The sequence below is a fragment of the Triticum aestivum genome, chromosome 3D (genome assembly GCF_018294505.1).
Source record: "Triticum aestivum cultivar Chinese Spring chromosome 3D, IWGSC CS RefSeq v2.1, whole genome shotgun sequence".
In the NCBI taxonomy this organism is placed as follows: Eukaryota; Viridiplantae; Streptophyta; class Magnoliopsida; order Poales; family Poaceae; genus Triticum; species Triticum aestivum.
In genome coordinates this window covers 455,523,623-455,547,745 of record NC_057802.1, presented here as the reverse complement: position 1 = coordinate 455,547,745, position 24,123 = coordinate 455,523,623, and the positions used below count along the sequence as shown (strand labels likewise).

The window sequence follows — 24,123 nt, the reverse complement described above, 5'->3', positions numbered from 1 at the left end:
ACCGGTGTTGATGGTCCCAGTGATCATCGAGAAGCCAAACCATCCTAACAATTTCAACAAAGCATTCTTGTCAACACGATTATCTTTTCAATTCAAAAAAACTAAAGTAGGCCTACTACATGCAAGATCCAAAGCATATGGTGCTTCCCCCTACTTGGGCCTACTTCATACAAATAACATGTCAATCTATGTATCCAAACTATAACATGTCAATCTACTTCTCCATACAAATAACATGTCAATCTACTTCTCCATACAAAAAACATGTCAATCTATGTATCCAAACTATATAAATAACATGTCAACCTATCTATCCAAACCACATTCTAATCTAACAAGGGTTCCCCAAATCTAATATACGCAAGATTCAAACAAAAGTTGCCCAAATCTAATACATGCAAGATTCAAACAAGGGTTCCCCAAATCTTCAAAATATAATATTTTCTATGGATAGAAAGAAGGGGATCGGAGGAGAGTACCTTCTACGATGGATTGGTGAACAAATGCACAGACCAAATCGTCGGATCGGAAGGATTTGGGAGAGGGGATTGAGAGGGGAGTGCAGATGGCCGCCACCTTTTTTCTGTAACTGCCAATGGGGAGGGTGGGGGAGGAGAGGGCTGGCGCGTTTGCATATAAGTCACAGTGCAGCGCCTAGCCGCTAGGCGCTGCACATTACACGTGCAACGCCTAGCGGCTAGGCGCTGCACATTACAGGTGCGGCGCCTAGCTCGGAGGCGTTGCACTGCTGGGTGCGGGCCGTGGGCTGCCACGGTGGACAGTGGTGCAACGCCCCGGAGCTAGGCGCTGCACCGTAGGGTGTGGCGCCGGCGTGGCGGGCGCTACACAAAAGGGTCAGGGGTGTGAAATAGTTTCGCAACCAGTTCATTCTGTGATTTGATTTCGATTATAGGTCAAAATTGTCAAATTTGCCTCTCTTGTGACCTCATCCAAGGACTTTGATGAAACTTATTTACTTTTCAGGGGTGTTTACACGTCTGATGATTAATAAATCTGAGTGTTTTTGGAAGAGAAAAACTTTTCTCGTTTTAATTAACGGTCCTGTCTTTCTCTAGGATATATCTGCAGTCCCGTCGCAACTGACACTGCAGTATGGAAATGGAAGTCAAAGAAAAGGGGTAGATGCGCGCCCTGGCCCCACATGGCAGTGGGCGTAGGGTACGAAAGGGAGGTAGGCTTGCCTTACACGTATCACGGCGCTCGCCTTTCTCCCTCCCTCCTTCACCCGACTTGACTCGTCGCCGGCTTTCCCCGCCAGATCTCGCTTTCCCCTCAACCCCCACCTAACCGCCGGCGGCCGCCATGATGGCCGCCGAGTCCCCGGCGACGGCGAACCACCCCGCCGACCAACACCTCGAGACCCTCGCCCTCGATTCCCCATCTGCCGCATCGGCCGCTGCTTCTACCGACCCACTGCTCCACCCTCCTCCCTCCCCCTCGCCCCCCTCCGCTCGCGCCGCGGCCGCGAACGGCGACCCGTTCGTCGAAGAGAACGGTGAGGATGAATCCCCTCCGATCCTCCCCACCCCCGACTCCCCGGTCGTTTCCCGCGAGCCGTCACCGTTGTCCTACCAGATCACCGTCACCGACCCCAAGAAGCACGATGAGGCCGCCACCGGAGCGGCGGGCGTCATCCCTGGCTCCGGCAGCTACTTCTCCTACCTCGTCACCACCCGGGCCGCCGACGGCAGCGAGTTCCGCGTGCGGCGGCGCTTCCGCGACGTGGTGACCCTCGCCGACCGCCTCGCGGCCACCCACCGCGGCCTCTTCGTCCCGGCGCGCCCCGACAAGAGCATCGTGGAAGGGCAGGTCATGCAGCGGCATGAATTCGTGAACCAGCGCTGCGTCGCGGTCCAGCGCTACCTCTGCCGCATCGCCGCGCACCCCACCGTCAGCCGGAGCGACGACTTCCATACCTTCCTCACTGATCCTAGCGGTATTCCGACCTCCGAGGGTGAGTCTCCCAGGTTCAACCCCGCGATTACTGCCGCCTCGCCGACGGCTGTTACTACACCAACGACGCCTACAAAGGGCGGGCGAGACTTTTTTGGTATGTTCAAGGACCTGAAGCAGACGGTCGCGAATGGGTTGATGGCGGTGAGGCCGCCTCCAGTGGAGGAGGAGACTGACGCAAAGTTCCTCTTCCACAAGGCCAAGCTCGAGCAATTGGAGCAGCAACTCGCAGCGACATCTCAGCAGGTAGCTGTGTGTGTGTGTTGTTGTCTGGTTTATTAGAGCACTCATGTTACTCTCATTCTGATGGTTAGTCTTAATTTCTTATGCATAACTCGTGTAGTTTTGACAGAAGCAACATGTACTACATTAACATGTACCCGAATGGAGGAATTAAATTATGCGTGCTTGTTAAGTACATGTACTACATTTGCATTTTGCAACTTGATCAAGAAATTAATATCATATCAGGTTTCCGGTACCATGCGGCAGTGTACAAAAGAACACCAGCTAAGTCTATTCTTCTACATAATTTGTAGGCAGAGGCGTTTGCTAAAGCTCATGAGGATTTTAGAACAACTACAGCTCACTTGGGAATGACATTCGTTAAGCTGGCGAAATTTGAAAAGGACCAATCTACATGCAGTTCTCACAGAACTCGAGCTGTTAATATTAACAATTTTGCAAATGCTGTTGTCAAAGTCAGCAGGTCTCAGACAAAACTGGATGCTGAAATTGTGAAACATCTGGTATGTGGGAAGTTGGAGTGAGAGTAACATTATCTTGGATACAGATCTTCTTGATTATTTTTGTTCCTTGATCTGTAACGGTGTTTATGCTTTTTTACAGGACACTATCCATAAATACCTGGAGACGATGACTTCTGTCCACAATGCATTTACTGATCGCTCTAATGCTTTGCTCCATATCCAAAGTCTATCATCAGACTTATTTGCTTTGCACAACCGGGTGGCGAAACTTGAATCTGTGTCATCAAGAGGAATAGATCAGGAGAGGACGAGGTATCAGAAGGTTGAAGAACTGAAAGAAACAATAAGAACATCAGAAGACGCGAAAAGTCATGCACGCAAAGAGTATGAACTTATCAAGGTAAATCACCTAAAGTTTTGAATTAAGAGTACAATGTGCGTGTTGTACTTGATAGTGGCCTTCTGAGATATGAGTTGCTATTTATTTTTAAATTGCACAATTCAAGGTTGTTATGCCATAAGGTCAGATGACAACGTTTCCTAGTTTATGGTTAATATTCTTGCAATGGTTACACAAGCACAATTAAGTATTTGGGGCGAGCAATAGCTTCATACTGCAGTTTACATTTTATCGAAAACTATCAGCCAAAATCAAAATAAAATGCATTTGATCTTGGTTTCGACACCGAGCTTCAAAACGTTACCTGGCACTAGTTAAATGTCATGAACACTATAATGAACTCTGTATATATGCATCGTTTGACTTTATCAGTCAGTCTGAACTAATGTTATTAATTTACCATAGTGATGTCTGAGGTGTATTATTAGCAAACACAGTGTTATGCACACTAAAAAAATTATGTCCGAGTTAAGCTCTCAGAAGTTGGAACGAACTTGTAGCTTCAATTGCTGCAGCAGGCGGATATTCGTTTTGCTAAAAATTCACAAGTCAAGATCATTAGTTCAGTATGGTTATATGAGTTGAGGAAAGTATTCCGAGTACATTAATTGTCAGTTAAGTAACTGAAGTCTCTATATAGTACTCCCTCCGTCCCAAAATTCTTGTCTTAGATTTGTCTAGATACGGATGTATCAAGTCACGTTTTAGTATTAGATACATCCGTATCTAGACAAATCTAAGACAAGAATTTTGGGACGGAGGGCGTATATACGATTGACCATTAGTTTTCAAGACAGATTCGTACTATTTAAATGATGACAATGCCAGGTATGACTGAGATATACTACGTTATGTATTGACCTACTGGGACAGGTTTCTCTCAGCAAGTCAGTACATAAACTTGAATATGTAGGCTGTATTTGTCCTGTGGGATTTGTTTGTGTTGACAATATTAGAGTCTTTAAGCCTGTCGTTCAACCCAGATAGCATCTATTTGAGTTGACTGAGAAATATTACGAGGCATGTCTATGTAATAAAACACTCCTTTCAAGTCAAGTAAAGTGCCCATCATATTTCTCTTTTCTTTTTTCTTTCTTGGTGTGGGAAGTGTCGCATCCCTCTGTAGCCTGTAGGTTATCAAACCACATGTTATAATTTTGGTAACACTTGGGACATGACTATGCTGTTGATTTTAAGTTCCCATTTTGTTGTTTGGCATGGACTATTTGGGGTTTCTCTGAAATAAGCTTCTCTAATGCAGGAAAACAACATGAATGAAATTAAGAGATTTAATAAAGAGATACGCCAGGATTTGGTGGAGATGATGAAAGGCTTTGTAACAAGTCAGGTATAAATTTCAAACTTCAATTCTGAATCATTCTTCTGGTTGCCGGTTGTACGACCCTTTGAATTTTTGTAATGCAAAATCAAAAGATAAATACATCAGTTGAGTATCTGTCTACCATATTACCTATTGCAATTTGCTGTAAATATATCTTCATAGCCCCATTATTTTAAATTCTGTATCCCATATTAACCCAAAATGTTACCCAGTACCATTGCATAGTATTGCCCAGTTTGAAACCAGAAGTTAGTAATGATGCCCACTGTGGCTACTGCACAGTTGCTCCCTTTTCTGCAAAAGTGCAAAATGAACATTTGGAAATTGGTATGTGGTGACCATGGCTGTATGAATTTTCCGCTGCACAACTTTGGATTGTACTGTATGTTTGTATGCATGAAGCAGAAGTGAGTTGTCGGTCCACTTGATGTTTGCAGTCCCACCTTTCTTATCTTGCATCGTTATATCGACCTAAGAGCATGTGAAGCATGTTCCTTTTTCATGTTTCTGCTGGTTGGTTACCTAGAGCTTGAGCAACACATAAAGAAACAATTCCAAGGCTTGCAGAAAGTAGAAACCATGTCGACCTAGCGACTGGTAGGGGTGTCCAATTGCCACGTGTTATTAGGTTGTAGGAGTACATCGTGTCGACTATAAAATATAAATGATATGGTATATTGTTATTTGTTGTGTTTATTTCTCTATAGCAAAGGAAAGGATAAACCCTGATTAAGATGAGCAAACCAATGCCCATATGTCAAACACTGTATGCTTCATGGTAATTTGGTAGTGATGTGAAAATCTACACTGTGTATGACATTGTTTTGGAAGACATAGTCTGTTCTGCATGGATAGGGAGGTAGTGTTTGATTGGATAGTATAGATAACATCTGAAATGATTTTTGGTCCACTGTTGCGCATTGGCAGGCAATGTTGGTCGCCTTTTTTGGCCAAGAAAAGTTCATCGCACATGGAACTATTTTAGCTTTGCAACACCGCCTCAGTAAATAATTTTCCAAAGTTCAAATCAGGCAACCTAGATGGTGTTGTATGATATTCAAAATTATATAATACCAGTAGGTGCATACAATTTGCTGGTGGGAGTGGGTGGGACACCATCTTGTTTTCAACACTTATGAGTTCTCTATAACTCTTTGAAAATAAACAGTGGATTTCACAGTATCAACAATTTGATCATCGCAAAAGCTAACTAAATTGCCATGTATTTTGTCAATGTGCAGGTTGCACAGTCAGACAATATTGCTAGTATATGGGCAAAGTTAGCAGAAGACACAAAGGGATACGCGGACAGGAGCAGCTGAAGTAGGATGTAAATATAGGTGTGAATTTTGAGCCACTCATCTGAAGCATCAACATTGGTTACCACATTGAGATTCGTGTCATCACTCGCTCGGTGATTTAGGCGATATGTGCAGAGACAGTTTCCACTCCCCAAGGGGCATTGAGATTGGTCAAGGATTTTCTTGGAGGTAGCTATCTCCGGATGTGTACCTGAAAATTTGTCAGGAAAGATAGAACAAATCCTGGACCGCAAAACCGACACATCTGCTTTCCCCCCAGTTTTTCCCCACCCTGGGTTTAGCTGTAATGCTGAGTTTTCTCTGTACAATTACGCGGCACTAGCTGACTGGAGTTCCCTGCTTCCTGAGAGAACCATATAGCACATGAGAAAGATTCTTTTCAGTACTTAAGAAGTGTTGCAGGCTTGCATTTGCTATCTCGAGATGTATTTTCCTTTGTTTTCTTTCAGGAAAGGGATTGGGTTTGATATTATGCTGCGCATCACCAGGTTTGTGCGGAAGGTGAGCCACTCATCTCCGACGAGGCTGACTGGTTGGGATATGCTCGCGGAGACGCGAGCCAGTGGTATGGTCGGCAGCTAGTAGCCATTCCTATCACGCAATCAGGCACCAGGCATAGGGGTGACCCTTTGCGAGCTCCCTGAGACGCCGCGTATGCATGTTCAAGCTCCCGCCACGAAACCCGAAGAACGAGAGCTAGTTGCCATGAAAAAAATTCCACCCCGGCGAATTCCGCCCAAAAATCCGCTGCTGTCCCTGTCTCTGCCAAACAATTATGGTACGATCTGCGGCGTGGTGCCTCTTTGTCCGCTACTTGGACGCAATGTCGACCAGCTTCAAGCACTTCAAACGCGTGGTGAGAAATGCTTCCAAGTTCTTGATTTTTACTGGGCATGTCTTGGAGAGGTGAGAAGAAGGCGTACGTAGCTCTGCTGTGCAAACAGTTGTACAGTTGTACTGCCGTGCTGTAGTACCAGCAAGGGATAGTTAGCCAACGGCCACAGGCTACTCCGTCTCTTGTTGCCTCGCTCCACTTCCCCCCTGGCCGCCGGCGCGCCTCCGGCGACGTCTCCGCCCGGGGAGAATGCTGCCCCACGCGCCCTCCCGTTACCCGGGCGCCGCCAAGTTCAAACCCCTCGTCCCCGCCAAACCGCCACTCTCTCCCGCGTCCTCCTCCTCCTCCCGCGGGAACCTCTGCGCCGCCGCCGCCTCCCGCCGCGACTTCCTCCTGCTCGTCCCGTCCCTGGCCGCAGCGTCCACGGCCCTCCAGTACCTCCCCCTCGCGGCCTCCGCCGCGGACGATGAGAAGCCGGCCCCAACACCGCCGCCAGCTCCGGCCCCAGCACCGGCTCCGGAGCCCGACGGGGAGGCGGCGCTGTCGAGGATGTACGACGCCACGGTCATCGGCGAGCCGCAGGCCGTGGGGAAGGACGCGCGCGGGAGGGTGTGGGAGAAGCTCATGGCCGCGCGGGTCGTCTACCTCGGGGAGGCCGAGCTCGTGCCCGACCGCGACGACCGGGTGCTCGAGCTCGAGATCGTCAGGAAGCTGGCCGCTCGCTGCGCGGACGCCGGGAGGACCCTCTCCCTCTCGCTCGAGGCCTTCCCCTGCGACCTCCAGGAGCAGCTCAACCAGTTCATGGATGGGAGGTTTGCTACTGCACTTTTTGTTAATTGGAACGAATTTTACCTGTTCCTAGTTGCCACAATTCATAATTCTAACCGAGATACGTACAATGCAGGTAGAATTTTCTACATGCTCAGAGCTTTGTGAACCAGTTCATTGATATTGTGGTTTCATTTTGATAGATTTATATTACTGGGAAGTTAAGAGTAGTTTCGACTCAGGATTTAGAATATCGATTACAGAAAATTTTATACCTCGTGGAAACATTTTGAATTTCCAAAAAAAAGGAATTATTCCAATAAAAATTCACTGAATTAGACCCAGTTTAAATTTGATTTGAATTAATTTGGATCTCGTCAGAAATTTTGTGATAACAAACATTTCAGGACCCACTGAATTTAAGAAAACATATTGAAATTTTTAATCCTTGTTCACCTTTATGGGGAATAGTGTATGTCTATGAGAGCAATTGTGATTTATCGATCAGCCTTGCAATACTTCCTCGACGAACTTCTAACAGGCCTATCTTAATTCAGAATTAACGGCAACAACTTAAGGTTGTACACATCTCACTGGGCACCGGAGCGCTGGCAGGAGTATGAACCTCTTTTAAACTACTGCCGTGATAATGGAATCAAGCTTATTGCATGTGGAACTCCACTTGAGGTAATTCATCATTCTCACACACATTATCCAGCAAAACTGCATCTGCATGTGTTTATTTATGCATATTTTTATCATCATGATCTTGTTCATTGGTACTTCTGACTTTCTAAGGCTGTAGACTTGATAGTTGTAGTTATTCAGTGTTGATTTTTACATTATTCCAGCTGGCAAGCTTTTTCTTGACTTGCGTCATCAAGTGCTTTTACTCGACGCGTAAGCACCTATTCTACATCCTCATTGGCCCTTGTCTGAGAAGTATTCTGATATGCAGCCATACTAAATAAGATAGCTTAGTCTTCTCTGTGGTGAAAAGTACTTAATACATTTCTTGACTAGGTGGTAAGAACTGTCCAAGCAGAAGGAATCAAAGGCCTCTCAAAAGAGCAGAGGAAGTCGTATGCTCCTCCAGCTGGCTCAGGCTTCATTTCTGGCTTTACATCCATCTCAGGCCGATCATTGATAGACAAGACTTCATCCTCTCGTGTCTCTCCTTTTGGCCCTAGCTCATATCTATCTGCACAGGCAAGAGTAGTTGATGATTATACCATGTCCCAAATAATAATGAAGGAAATTAGTACTGGAGACCCTTCAGGGATGCTCGTTGTTGTAACTGGTGCAAGCCATGTTATGTATGGGTCACGAGGGATTGGTGTTCCTGCCAGAATATCTAAAAAGATGCAAAAGAAAAAGCAAGTTGTGATCCTTCTTGATCCTGAGAGGCAAGGTATAAGGCGAGAAGGTGAAATCCCCGTAGCGGATTTATTGTGGTATTCTGCTGCCAAGCCATGCAGTCGAAATTGCTTTGACCGTGCTGAAATCGCTAGAGTTATGAATGCAGCTGGTAGGAGGCGTGAAGCTCTGCCCCAGGTTATCACTTGCTCTCTCAGCATATCTTTGGTACTCCTTTGCATTATATCTCTTACTAACTGTAACATGCCGTAAATGATTTTACTCTAGAAAACCAGTAATGAGCTCTTTAAAAAATTAACGCAGCTAAAAACTTGCTATGTCAGGCAGTTATGATTTCTAATAACATCGCATTTTTTAATGTTTGAGCTAATGTAAAATTTTGCATTTATTTCATTGCAGGATATTCAGAAAGGAATAGATCTTGGTGTAGTTTCTCCTGAGATATTGCAGAACTTTTTTGACCTTGAGAAATATCCTGTCGTGGATGAATTGATTCACCGATTCCAAGTACGCACCTGCTTTACTCTTTCACTCCTTTCCCCTGTAGTTATCTATTTATGGTTTGGTGCTTGACCATACAGCTGCATACTACTGCTTCAATAATATATTCCTTCCTTGATTATATATGAAAAAATAAATCTATCAGAACTGTTTATGGACGGGTCAGCCCTGTCAGATTTCATCCAGGATCAGCCCCGCCTGGCATCCTGAAAGGAAAGAACTGCCAGAAATAATCAATATTTACTAGTGATATTATGTAAAATATGTGAAAAATATTTTGGGAAACTGAAAGTTCAAGGCTGGGTTTACAAGGGCTGGGCCAGGCCTTGAGCGGTCTAATTGATTTTGCTCTTTATAGCTAGGAGAACTTACTGCATGTTGATGATGTTGAAAATGATCATTTTGTGCAGGGTTTCCGTGAAAGGTTACTGGCAGATCCCCAATTCTTGAATAGATTAGCTATCGAAGAGGGTATATCAATAACTACAGCTGTCTTAGCACAATATGAAAAACGGAAAGGACGGTTTTTTGAAGAGATCGACTATGTCCTTACTGATACAATTAGAGGTTCTGTTGTTGACTTTTTTACAGTCTGGCTTCCTGCTCCTACTATTTCGCTCTTATCTATTGCTGACAATGGTTCTGGTGAGAGCTTGGAGCTTGTTAGAGGATTGTTAGGGTCACTGCCAGATAATGCATTTCAAAAGGGTATCGTGGGCCAGAATTGGGACATTAACCAGAGATTTGCATCAGTACTAGTGGGTGGTCTGAAACTTGCTGGTGTTGGATTTGTTTCCAGTATTGGAGCTGGAGTTGCTTCGGACGTTTTGTATGCTGCTCGTCGAGTTTTGAGTCCTACAAGTATAGAGGCAGAACGCCCAAGAGCTCCCATTTGGAAAGCAGCTTCTGTGTATAGTGGCTTCCTTGGAACATCAGCAAATCTGCGGTATCAGGTACTTCCTTGTTATCCTCTTTCTAGTTTCAAATGAAGGGTCGAGAATTTAGATATATATATTTGATGAAGTTCTAATTCTAAAAAATTGTTCACAAGTGATTCTGGCTGATCATGTAGATATGTTTTGTCTGTCGAGTTGCACATGTGAAGGCACATGATAGGAACTTTAGCAATGGTTAAAATGATCTGTAATATAACATACTGTGGATGAATGAGTTAGTCTAAAGGCAAACTGAGGCCTTGCAGCTGCAACTGGTATGCTATCAAGTAGCCTGTCCAGTCATTTATGATCATATAAGCACAACTCACAATTTCGCCTTCCATTTTCGACTTATTCTGCAATATCTAACATTTCCCCGATAAATATGTTAAGGTCATTGCTGGTCTGGTGGAGCATCGGCTTGGAGAGTATCTTGTGTCATACTATAACCAGCCATTTCTTGCTAATGTGCTGTCCTTTGTTGCACGGATAATCAATTCATACTTTGGAACACAGGTTTGCCACTTCTGCATTTTGTACTTCCGTTATTAAGTTTTTTTTCTGGTTAAGGTGTTCCATCAAGCTGGTTGAACTAAACAAACAAATATCAGGATTTCCTTCCAAAGAAAAAAAAACATGTGATTCAGAGAGCAGGTTAGCTATTGATGAATAGGGGCTAATTTAATCATTTTCAATTAGCATGATATGGGAGACCTCTTAAGGCTATGGCTACAACATGTGGTCTCCTCTCTCCATACAAAGCAGACCTGGGATACAAGTGTACGACTCCAACACTAACACCATGCCCTAGCCACACACTTTGTAGTACCATATTACATTACTACAAGATCCGTAAATCTAACTTGTAAGTTATAACCTACACGTACACATTCGGCACAAACTCAGTACTCAACACATGTCATCTCGCACATACATGTGTGTCCTGTACATGTGCTAAGAAAATATTGGAGGCTCCACTGGTCACACTTAACGGGTGCATGTGTGTCACTCCGTTTTAATAGGGGCCGCCATGTCAATCCTAGGAATTATACCTAAATAATCAAATAATCAATATCCATCACTAGAACCAAAGGTTCATCTGCCAACACGCACATTGTTGCATCGATGAATGTCTAAATATATGTGCATGAAGAGCATATTAGTGCATGCACACAATGCCAATTGCATCTAATATGGTCGATCCACTTCATCCTACGGGTCAAATGCCCCGCACCATTTAAATGCAACTGGATGCACAACAGTGCGGATCATTTGACCATAGGATTAGCTATTAATGCACAATTGGATACACTAATTCTTTTGGATTGAGCCGCTAGCCCATTTAACCACTATTCGCGGTGCAGATCGCTCATCCGTTGGATGAAATGATCCACCCCAACCCCTATGTTTGTCTCTGGTAGAACCGTTGCTAAACATCTCCAGGGACAGAAATAAAAATCCTACAACGTAATGACTTATTTCTGCAGTCTACTACTCTACAACTCAGCTTCATACATATATTATGCATGATAATACTTGCATTCCAGGTTTCTCTAGTCGTTACTGACAGCTATGTTTGATGCAGCAATGGATTGATCTTGCGCGATCTACAGGCATCCAAACTAGTGAGGAAGAGCCACCTTCTCCTGACACTCCCATCTCATCAGAAATACCAGTGTTGGAATGTGGCACGGCAGAAGTACAAAGTACAGACGATATTAATAAGAACCAATCAGGTGAGCAGACATAGCCAAAAGGTTATTGGCTGTGGGCATCCAACTCAAGGAACAGTATCTACAGTACAGGCATATAGACACAAGGTCTTGGTACAGCAAGACTGAATCCCAACCACATTGCATTGTTTTTCGGGAAGGAGAACATGAAATTTTGAAGAGCAGAGTTTTTATTTGAGCATTCTATTCTTGCGGCTAAAAGGACTTCTTCTACACATTTCTAGAGTAAATATACTATATGTACATCAACAGGAAACAGTCAGATTTTGAAACACACACGTACACACCATTTAGACTCTTGATATCATCTTGGATTGCATTTGGCAACAGAAGTTGAGTTTCCATGAGAAATCCACCCCCCACCCCCCAGCCATGAGTTGTATTTGATCAAAATGAGTTGAATTCAAGTACAATTTATACCATAACTGGAACTGGTGGAAATTGGACTGTATGACTGTATCTCCATTTTTTTGTGTTTGGTGCCATCTGTAACTGTCGATACTTGTTTACACCAGTGACTAGTGAGGAATCCAGTCCTTTCGATATGTCGTAATCGTGCAATTAATCGAACAAATCTAGCCCGCTGTTGCCTGTTGCTATTGCCAGAGGAATCCAGTACCAAGTCACGGCCATCCAACGCGGCGATATTCATCTTCTTTTAAGGACCCAAATATGCGTCCTCACCGACCGATCCCTGGACCATCAAGGAACGAACATATCCGAAGTCTAGCAACTGATGCTATTATGAGAGGCAAGCCTGAAGTGCCGAAGGAGGACCGGATCCGGATTCTGTGTAAGGCTGTGGCAAATTGGCAACGCAGAGAAATGTAGTTGCAGAGTTGCAAAAAATAGACATTCCAGCTGCAGCTGAAATATCCATGTGGTAGTACTCTGAAGCATTTGCTACAACGGTTGTGGTCTGGCTCTTGATCTGAACCGTTGGACACGGTGGAGACATGACATCCTCGCAGCACCTCAGGTTTGGATTTCATCTCTGATGCTGAAAAACATTTCTCAGTTCCCAGGGGACGGGCTTCATCACTTGAGAGAATCAAACAAGGGGGAAATTTGACGGACCATATTCATTAGTACGAGTGTTCATCTAGATTTCTTCTGACTCTTTAATATAAACCCTTAACAAGTCCGGGTACAGAGCAAGTACAGAGTGTGCATACATACGGTAGATACTCCCATCACGTGACATGGCACGGCGCAGCCAGAGGGCAGCAGACGGGGTCAGACGCCGGCGCATGCTTCCGAGCCTGGCATCTGGCTTGCCAGGTTGGCCGCCACATGCAGCGGCGCGGCACGAGCAGTTCGCTCCGGGAATGGTGGGCTGCCCGCCTGCCCGCCCCAATACTGTATCTGAATGGGAGTATCTTGGACGGACGGCCGGATGCCGAGGCGGTCGGTGCAGGTACGGTACGGCGCGGCCGGATAGAGTATACCCCCGCGAAGCTTCGCTGCTCCCTCCTTCCTTCCCCTCCAGGGCTCCAGCTACGAGGAGGAGCTGAGCCACCGCTGCGCGCACGTGCGCGCCTGCGCGCCCATCTGTCGCTCACGCGCTCGCCTGACAGGCAGGAAATCCAAGCGACGACGAACTTGCGCACGCACCGGCAGACCCAGCGAACGGGCGGACGCGCTTGTTCACCCGAACCACTGACCGTACAGCGCATCGTACCGTTGCGGAGGCGTGGATCAGCAGTGGATGGGGGCAACCAGCAAGGTCCGTCGGCAACCGAGTTGATCTTTCTTTATTTTCGGAACATGGAGGCTACACCCACGGGCACGCACCGGTCCGTCGTCTCGTCGTGCGACGCACGACGTCGCGGGGGAGACGTGCGGCCCAACACGTACGGGGAAGAAACAACAGGCCCCACTCCCCATAGATCCGCTGCTCCCCGCCGGCGCGCCCGGGATCTTCCTCGGTCCCGCGAGGCATGCGACGTACGCCCGACGCCACCGTGCAGCGGCGCAAAGTTCCCGCGCCCGGTCCAGGACACCCCCGGCAGCGGCGCCAACTTGCTCCGCTGGGGTTGGAGCGCCGGAGTGCAGCGGCCTCGGCTCCCGGGCGGCGGCGGATTTGGGCGGTTCGACGAGGGGATTTGGAATGTTGGGTGCGCCTCATTTGGTCACCGTGCCGTGAAGAGCTGGCGCTGGGTAGCTTCCGGACGCCCAACGTTTTTTACAGGCTTCCCTCGGATCTATCACACCTCACGCGGTGGCTTCCCATAGCATGGGAAATGCCATTCTCATGGTTAGTGACATCTTTACAACGGAGGTTCCTTCGCCACTCGTGACAAGTATGTCTCGGATTATTCTTCCGTGTGTACATGTACTGCTTTCATGCCGTCCTCTACTTGACTGATAATAAATAAATATTACTAAATCAGAAATCATGTTTACTGAATTGAGCTCGAATTTTGTTCTCCCGTAAAAGGCTGGGCATGGGTGATGCTAGCACGTTATCGAAATTAATACAGTAATACACTAGTATAAGAGAAGAACCTAATGGCATCTAGGAGTAATACTCTAGTACAAGACATGTTCAGTCTACTTTTGCAGTGTGATCCGTACTTCGTACTACGTACCAAGGGGCGTGCATTCAACGATTTGGTTGGTGTATATGAGATTTCCAGATCTCTGCTAATCAAGATTTGCTCGTCTAGCATACGACAGGTGTGGCTAGTTAGTGGCTTCCTAAGTGATGAGAGTTAAGCTTAAATTCGCTCATAAGCTGAACTTAAAAAAATTCTTAAAAATCCAAAGTTTTTTTGTTACAATATACAAAGTCGATTTGCAAAAAAGAAGATTTATATGATCTTTTCAAGTGCGGCAGTGGAGATTTTTCTTCTTCATAAAAGCATTCTCACCAGGAGCGTACATCGGCGAAAACGTGTAGCTATTTTTCCCAGATATTTTAAGATGGAACAATCTTTGCAAAGTAAATCCTACTAGCATATCTGTGTGGAAGTTCCATACTAAGTGTCAAATTTAAAGGGCAAATCAGCATGCTTATCACAAGAGCATCTGGTTCCATTCCGAAGTTTAGGCCGCCTTAGCCACCCCTCTACTCTACGCCATTAGCCATTAGGGTTTAGGAATGTTCCCCATGAGAATCACAACAGATAATACAGGTAAGATCATCCCTAATCATTGCATGCGATCGGCTGCTTCGTGGCAACTTCTGCCCAAGAACACAAGCTGGCTAGGCCATGACCACCATCCTTATACCATAACAGTCTCAAACTATTGGCCTAATCATAATAATAATCTAGCTGCCATCTCGGTTTTTGGATGCTAGCGGAAAACTATTAGGGATGCCTCCAAAGGAATCTATGGGAAGGTAGAGAACACGTATCCAGTGAGGCAAAGCATTTTTAAAATGCAAGCCTTGAAGGAACTTGCATGGCCCCGAGAACATGGTGCACGGTGTCTTTCCTTGTCCTACAGCCTAGATATCGTTTTCTTCCGTGAAGTATGTCTAGATATAGTTGGTATAGAAAGGCTGGCCGTATTTCATTCCATCAATAATGCTGGGGACACACTTCCATGGGAATAGCCAGGGAGAAAGGGACGCTCACGCGGACAATTCTGCATCCATGAACTCTATTTGTCATTTGAATTTGCGTTGAAAAAGTTATATGTAGTCAGCTAGACAAAACTGTAAGTCAAACTTTCACAAGAAAAGGCGCAAGTCGAGATCTTTATTTTTCAAACTATAGGATTCACTAAATAAGGCTACAAGTAGCTAGAGTCAATTTAAGACTCAGATATGTAGTGGGGTACAAGGCTAAACAACCTCCTAACAATAGATACTGGCCCATTCCCAATTCAATTTCTATTTTGGATTTTAGGACAAAAACATTATTGTGTGCATTCCAACTACCGATTCTCACATACAAATAGCTTAAAATTATCAGACCTCTGCACTGCAAGAATTTTGAAGTTCATATGTTCTACACAAGATCTCCATTCTCATGAAACCTCCTTGATTGGCGTTGAACACTTGGGTAATATTGGTTAAGGAGAATTGGATCCTTTCAAACATATCATGTGAATAACCTTTTGATTACTGCTAAACATATGGTAGGGGCCTCCCCTGATGTTTCTCAATAACAAGTCTTTGGAGAAAACTTTAAAATTGAGTTTCATTTAATCTCTAAAACACATAAAGTTTTTGGGAAAATCCTGCGCACTCTCTATTAACTAAGAACGAAAGAAGACCAAGTATTTAAAAGACTTGTGTACAAACTACATGAGGACTACTACTACTTAGTATCATTGCTAGACTCGCGTGGCAAACGGGCACCGACGATGCGTTGGATATCCTGAAATGGTAACTGGGACAGTTCCATGTATCTGAGGTGCACTCCTTTGAAGATATGTACCCAGTCCCATTCCTTTCACCCGCTCCACAATGCATATAGCAGACGACTACTACGAATTGTGTGGGTTTCCTTGGATGTGGCGCCTATGATCACATTCAACCTCGTGTTGACCGATTGGCGATCATGCAAAAGGGTGTTGGAAGGATCCCCTAGCCAACCATCAAGAAGGCCCCAAACCGCTAGACTGCAATGACAGCCTACTACGGAGGTGGACGAAATTCTCCAGGTTGTTGAGGTAGAGGTAATAAATGACTTTATATGAGGCTAGAAACACACTCTTGGAAGGTTTGTCGGGAGAATTGTGCTATGAAAGACTAGCCATGCAAATAACTTAGCACCTTGACACAACCCTGACGTATCAAATTTTGTTGGCCTCAAATTTATCGGCATCCATGAAACTAAATGGCGTATGCAGAACTTGCAAGAGTATTCTCCGCTTGTGAGCACTAATACCGGTGAATAATAACAAAAAAAATTAGAAGGCGGAGATTGTTGGGAATCGTAGCAGAAATTAAAAATTTTCTATGCATCACCAAGATCAATCTATGGAGTCATCTAGCAACGAAAGAGAGGAGTGCATCTACATACCCTTGTAGATCGCGAGCGGAAGCGTTCAAGTGAACGGGGTTGATGGACTCGTACTCGTCGTGATCCAAATCACCGATGACCGAGCGCCGAACGGACGGCACCTCCGCGTTCAACACACGTATGGTTGGGAAGACGTCTCCTTCTTGATCCAGCAAGGGGAAGGAGAGGTTGATGGAGATCCAGCAGCACGACGGCGTGGTGGTGGAAGTAGCTAGCGGGGATCTCGGCAGGGCCAAGCTCAGCGAGAGGGAGAGGTGTCACGGGAGGGAGAGGGAGGCGCCAGGGGCTTGGGTGTGCAGCCCTCCCTCCCCCCTCTTTATATAGGGGTCCAGGGGGGGCACCGGCCCCCAGAGATCCCATCTCAAGGGGGGGGGGGGTGGCGGCCAAAGGGGGGGGGACTTGCCCCCCAAGTCAAGTGGGGCGCCCCCCACCCCTAGGGTTTCCAACCCTAGGCACAGGGGAGGCCCAAGGGGGGCGCACCAGCCCACCAGGGACTGGTTCCCTTCCCCACTTCAGCCCATGGGGCCCTCCGGGATAGGTGGCCCCACCCGGTGGACCCCCGGGACCCTTCCGGTGGTCCCGGTACAATACCGGTGACCCCCGAAACTTTCTCGGTGGCCGAAACTGGACTTCCTATATATAATTCTTCACCTTCGGACCATTCCGGAACTCCTCGTGACGTCCGGGATCTCATCCGGGACTCCGAACAACTTTCGGATTTCCGCATACTAATATCTCTACAACCCTAGCATCACCGAACCTTAAGTGTGTAGACCCTACGGGTTCGGGAGACATGCAGACATGACCGAGACGACTCTCCGGTCAATAACCAACAGCGGGATCTGGATACCCGTGTTGGCTCCCACATGTTCCACGATGATCTCATCGGATGAACCACGATGTCGAGGATTCAATCAATCCCGTATACAATTCCCTTTGTCAATCGGTACGTTACTTGCCCGAGATTCGATCGTCGGTATCCCAATACCTTGTTCAATCTCGTTACCGGCAAGTCACTTTACTCATACCGTAATGCATGATCCCGTGACCAAACACTTGGTCACATTGAGCTCATTATGATGATGCATTACCGAGTGGGCCCAGAGATACCTCTCCGTCATACGGAGTGACAAATCCCAGTCTCGATTCGTGCCAACCCAACAGACACTTTCGGAGATACCCGTAGTGCACCTTTATAGCCACCCAGTTACGTTGTGACATTTGGCACACCCAAAGCACTCCTATGGCATCCGGGAGTTGCACAATCTCATGGTCTAAGGAAATGATACTTGACATTTGGAAAAGCTCTAGCAAACGAACTACACGATCTTGTGCTATGCTTAGGATTGGGTCTTGTCCATCACATCATTCTCCTAATGATGTGATCCCATTATCAATGACATCCAATGTCCATAGTCAGGAAACCATGACTATCTGTTGATCGTGGTCTATGTATTCACACATGTATTACGATTTCCGGATAACACAATTATAGCATGAACAATAGACAATTATCATGAACAAGGAAATATTATAATAACCATTTTATTATTGCCTCTAGGGCATATTTCCAACAGTCTCCCACTTGCACTAGAGTCAATAATCTAGTTACATTGTGATGAATCGAAGACCCATAGATTTCTGGTGTTGATCATGTTTTTCTCTAGGGAGAGGTTTAGTCAACGGATCTGCTACATTCAGGTCCGTATGTACTTTACAAATATCTATGTCTCCATTTTGAACATTTTCACGAATGGAGTTGAAGCGTCGCTTGATATGCCTGGTCTTCCTGTGAAACCTGGGCTCCTTGGCAAGGGCAATAGCTCCAGTGTTGTCACAGAAGAGGGTGATTGGCCTCGACGCATTGGGTATGGCTCCTAGGTTGGTGATGAACTCCTTCATCCAGATTGCTTCATGCGCTGCCTCCGAGGCTGCCAAGAGTGCGATTACGATGTTCGGACACACCATTTCGCTGTGGTGTTCCAGGCGGCGTGAGTTGTGAAACTATTCCACATTTCCTTAAGTGTGTGCCAAATTCGTGACTCAAATATTCCCCTCCACGATCTGATCGTAAGAATTTTATTTTCCTGTCACGTTGATTCTCAACCTCACTCTGAAATTCCTTGAACTTTTCAAATGTCTCAGACTTGTGTTTCATTAGGTAGACATACCCATATCTACTCAAGTCATCAGTGAGAGTGAGAACATAACAATAGCCACCGCGAGCCTCAACACTCATTGGACCGCACACATCAGTATGTATGATTTCCAATAAGTTGGTTGCTCGTTTCATTGTTCCGGAGAACGAAGTCTTGGTCATCTTACCCATGAGGCATGGTTCGCACGTGTCAAATGATTCGTAATCAAGAGACTCTAAAAGTCCATCAACATGGAGCTTCTTCATGCGCTTGACACCAATGTGACCAAGACGGCGGTGCCACAAGTATGTGGGACTATCATTATCAACCTTACATCTTTTGGTACTCACACTATGAATATGTGTAACACTACGTTCGAGATTCATTAAGAATAAACCATTAACCAGCGGGGCATGACAATAAAACATATCTCTCATATAAATAGAACAACCATTATTCTCGGATTTAAATGAGTAGCCATCTCGAATTAAACGAGATCCTGATACAATGTTCATGCTCAAAGCTGGCACTAAATAACAATTATTGAGGTTTAAAACTAATCCCGTAGGTAAATGTAGAGGTAGCGTGCCGACGGCGATCACATCGACCTTGGAACCATTCCCGACGCGCATCGTCACCTCGTCCTTTGCCAGTCTCCGTTTATTCCGCAGCTCCTGCTTTGAGTTACAAATATGAGCAACCGCACCGGTATCAAATACCCAGGAGCTACTACGAGTGCTGGTAAGGTACACATCAATAACATGTATATCACATATACCTTTGGTGTTGCCGGCCTTCTTGTCCTCTAAGTACTTGGGGCAGTTCCGCTTCCAGTGACCACTTCCCTTGCAATAAAAACACTCAGTCTCAGGCTTGGGTCCATTCTTTGGCTTCTTCCCGGCAACTGGCTTACCGGGCGCGGCAACTCCCTTGCCGTCCTTCTTGAAGTTCTTCTTACCCTTGCCTTTCTTGAACTTAGTGGTTTTATTCACCATCAACACTTGATGTTCCTTTTTGATCTCCACCTCCGTTGATTTCAGCATTGAATATACCTCAGGAATGGTCTTTTCCATCCCCTGCATATTGAAGTTCATCACAAAGCTCTTGTAGCTCGGTGGAAGCGACTGAAGGATTCTGTCAATGACCGCGTCATCCGGGAGATTAACTCCCAGCTGAGTCAAGCGGTTGTGTAACCCAGACATTTTGAGTATGTGCTCACTAATAGAACTATTTTCCTCCATCTTACAACTGAAGAACTTGTCGGAGACTTCATATCTCTCGACCCGGGCATGAGCTTGGAAAACCATTTTCAGCTCTTCGAACATCTCATATGCTCCGTGTTGCTCAAAACGCTTTTGGAGCCCCGGTTCTAAGCTGTAAAGCATGCCGCACTGAACGAGGGAGTAATCATCAGCACGCTGCTGCCAAGCGTTCATAATGTCTTGGTTCTCTGGGATGGGTGCGTCACCTAGCGGTGCTTCTAGGACATAATCTTTCTTGGCAGCTATGAGGATGATCCTCAGGTTCCGGACCCAGTCCGTATAGTTGCTGCCATCATCTTTCAGCTTGGTTTTCTCTAGGAACGCGTTGAAGTTGAGGGCAACATTAGCGTGGGCCATTTGATCTACAAGACATATTGTAAAGATTTTAGACTAAGTTCATGATAATTAAGTTCATCTAATCAAATTATTCAATGAACTCCCACTCAGATAGACATCCCTCTAGTCATCTAAGTGAAACATGATCCGAGTCAACTAGGCCGTGTCCGATCATCACGTGAGACGGACTAGCCAACATCGGTGAACATCTTCATGTTGATCGTATCTTCTATACGACTCATGCTCGACCTTTCGGTCTTCCGTGTTCCGAGGCCATGTCTGTACATGCTAGGCTCGTCAAGTCAACCTAAGTGTATTGTGTGTGTAAATCTGTCTTACACCCGTTGTATTCGAACGTTAGAATCTATCACACCCGATCATCACGTGGTGCTTCGAAACAACGAACCTTCGCAACGGTGCACAGTTAGGGGGAACACTTTCTTGAAATTATTGCGAGGGATCATCTTATTTAAGCTACCGTCGTTCTAAGCAAATAAGATGTAAAACATGATAAACATCACATGCAATCAAATAGTGACATGATATGGCCAATATCATTTTGCTCCTTTTGATCTCCATCTTCGGGGCGCCATGATCATCGTCGTCACCGGCATGACACCATGATCTCCATCATCATGATCTCCATAATCGTGTCTTCATGAAGTTGTCTCGTCATTTATTACTTCTACTACTATGGCTAACGGTTTAGCAATAAAGTAAAGTAATTGCATGACGTTATATGTTGACACGCAGGTCATAAATAAATTAAGACAACTACTATGGCTCCTGTCGGTTGTCATACTCATCGACATGCAAGTCGTGATTCCTATTACAAGAACATGATCAATCTCATACATCACATATATCATTCATCACATCCTTTTGGCCATATCACATCACACGGCATATGCTGCAAAAACAAGTTAGACGTCCTCTAATTGTTGTTGCAAATTTTTTACGTGGCTGCTATAGGTTTCTTAGCAAGAACGTTTCTTACCTACGCCAAAACCACATCGTGATATGACAATTTCTATTTACCCTTCATAAGGACCCTTTTCATCGAATCCGATCCGACTAAAGTGGGAGAGACAGACACCCGCTAGCCACCTTATGCAACTAGTGCATGTCAGTCGGTGGAACCTGTCTCACGTAAGCGTACGTGTAAGGTCGGTCCGGGCCGTTTCATCCCACGATGCCGCCGAATCAAGATAAGACTAGTAACGGCAAGTAAATTGACAATATCGACGCCCACAACTGCTTTGTGTTCTACTCGTGCATAGAAACTACGCATAAACCTGGCTCTGATACCACTGTTGGGAATCGTAGCAGAAATTAAAATTTTTCTACGCATCACCAAGATCAATCTATGGAGTCATCTAGCAACGAGAGAGAGGAGTGCATCTACATACCCTTGTAGATCGCGAGCGGAAGCGTTCAAGTGAACGGGGTTGATGGAGTCGTACTCGTCGTGATCCAAATCACCGATGACCGAGCGCCGAACGGACGGCACCTCCGCGTTCAACACACGTACGGTTGGGAAGACGTCTCCTCGTTCTTGATCCAGCAAGGGGGAAGGAGAGGTTGATGGAGATCCAGCAGCACGACGGCGTGGTGGTGGAAGTAGCGGGGATCTCGGCAGGGCTTCGCCAAGCTCAGCGAGAGGGAGAGGTGTCACGGGAGGGAGAGGGAGGCGCCAGGGGCTTGGGTGTGCAGCCCTCCCTCCCCCCTCTTTATATAGGGGTCCAGGGGGCGCCGGCCCCCAGAGATCCCATCTCAGGGGGGGGGGCAAAGGGGGGGGACTTGCCCCCCAAGTCAAGTGGGGCGCCCCCCACCCCTAGGGTTTCCAACCCTAGGCGCAGGGGAGGCCCAAGGGGGGCGCACCAGCCCACCAGGGACTGGTTCCCTTCCCCACTTCAGCCCATGGGGCCCTCCGGGATAGGTAGCCCCACCCGGTGGACCCCCGGGACCCTTTCGGTGGTCCCGGTACAATACCGGTGACCCCCGAAACTTTCCCGGTGGCCGAAACTGGACTTCCTATATATAATTCTTCACCTCCGGACCATTCCGGAACTCCTCGTGACGTCCGGGATCTCATCCGAGACTCCGAACAATTTTCGAATTTCCGCATACTAATATCTCTACAACCCTAGCGTCACCGAACCTTAAGTGTGTAGACCCTACTGGTTCGGGAGACATGCAGACGTGACCGAGACGACTCTCCGGTCAATAACCAACAGCGGGATCTGGATACCCATGTTGGCTCCCACATGTTCCACGATGATCTCATCGGATGAACCACGATGTCGAGGATTCAATCAATCCCGTATACAATTCCCTTTGTCAATCGGTACGTTACTTGCCCGAGATTCGATCGTCGGTATCCCAATACCTTGTTCAATCTCGTTACCGGCAAGTCACTTTACTCATACCGTAATGCATGATCCCGTGACCAAACACTTGGTCACATTGAGCTCATTATGATGATGCATTACCGAGTGGGCCCAGAGATACCTCTCCGTCATACGGAGTGACAAATCCCAGTCTCGATTCGTGCCAACCCAACAGACACTTTCGGAGATACCCGTAGTGCACCTTTATAGCCACCCAGTTACGTTGTGACATTTGGCACACCCAAAGCACTCCTATGGCATCCGGGAGTTGCACAATCTCATGGTCTAAGGAAATGATACTTGACATTTGGAAAAGCTCTAGCAAACGAACTACACGATCTTGTGCTATGCTTAGGATTGGGTCTTGTCCATCACATCATTCTCCTAATGATGTGATCCCATTATCAATGACATCCAATGTCCATAGTCAGGAAACCATGACTATCTGTTGATCAACGAGCTAGTCAACTAGAGGCTCACTAGGGACATGTTGTGGTCTATGTATTCACACATGTATTACGATTTCCGGATAACACAATTATAGCATGAACAATAGACAATTATCATGAACAAGGAAATATTATAATAACCATTTTATTATTGCCTCTAGGGCATATTTCCAACAGAGATTTCACTTAAAGTTAAAATCTTCATGTGGTATCTTTGTTGGGGAGTTGTGCTAATTAAGGACAACCTCACACGGTGCAACTGGCCAGGAAGTAATAAGTTTTGTTTTTGTACTCATGATGAGACAATCAAACACCTATTTTTCCAATGTAAATTTGCGCGATCTACGTGGTCAGACATTTAAATAGCGTCAAATTTGTATCCGCCCACCAGTGTTTCCAATATTCTTTGTCATTGGCTGAACGATATTTCAAACAGGTTCAAAACGCTAATAAGGGTGGGAGTGTATGCCTTACCATGGACGCTTTGTCTATGTAGAATGATTTTGTTTTTAATGACAAAAATGCTTCTCATTTGCAGATTATTTTCTGTACGCACTCGCTTAGTACATGGTCTACGCTACAACAAGCGGAGTATCAACCACTGTTCAAGACAGTGTGTACGCAGTTGAAGCAAGTGGCTATAAAGGATTTTACCCAACATGGGTATCAGCA

The 24,123-nt window shown here is 45.9% G+C and overlaps 2 protein-coding genes across 2 annotated transcripts; both read left to right on the top strand.

Annotated features, from left to right (window-relative positions):
- Positions 1-1,227: 1,227 nt before the first annotated feature.
- Positions 1,228-6,133, top strand: LOC123079614 (sorting nexin 2B). Its single transcript, XM_044502410.1, has 5 exons — positions 1,228-2,220; positions 2,514-2,723; positions 2,824-3,084; positions 4,346-4,432; positions 5,668-6,133. Exons 1-5 carry the CDS (start codon positions 1,324-1,326, stop codon positions 5,746-5,748), a joined length of 1,536 nt encoding a protein of 511 aa, XP_044358345.1. The 5' UTR covers positions 1,228-1,323; the 3' UTR covers positions 5,749-6,133.
- A 272-nt stretch (positions 6,134-6,405) lies between these two features.
- Positions 6,406-12,362, top strand: LOC123079613 (protein RETICULATA-RELATED 6, chloroplastic). The gene is made up of 7 exons (XM_044502409.1): positions 6,406-7,395; positions 7,909-8,038; positions 8,375-8,905; positions 9,128-9,235; positions 9,640-10,182; positions 10,558-10,680; positions 11,750-12,362. The coding sequence occupies exons 1-7, from the start codon at positions 6,833-6,835 to the stop codon at positions 11,912-11,914; spliced, it is 2,163 nt and encodes a 720-aa protein (XP_044358344.1). The 5' UTR covers positions 6,406-6,832; the 3' UTR covers positions 11,915-12,362.
- Positions 12,363-24,123: the final 11,761 nt, after the last annotated feature.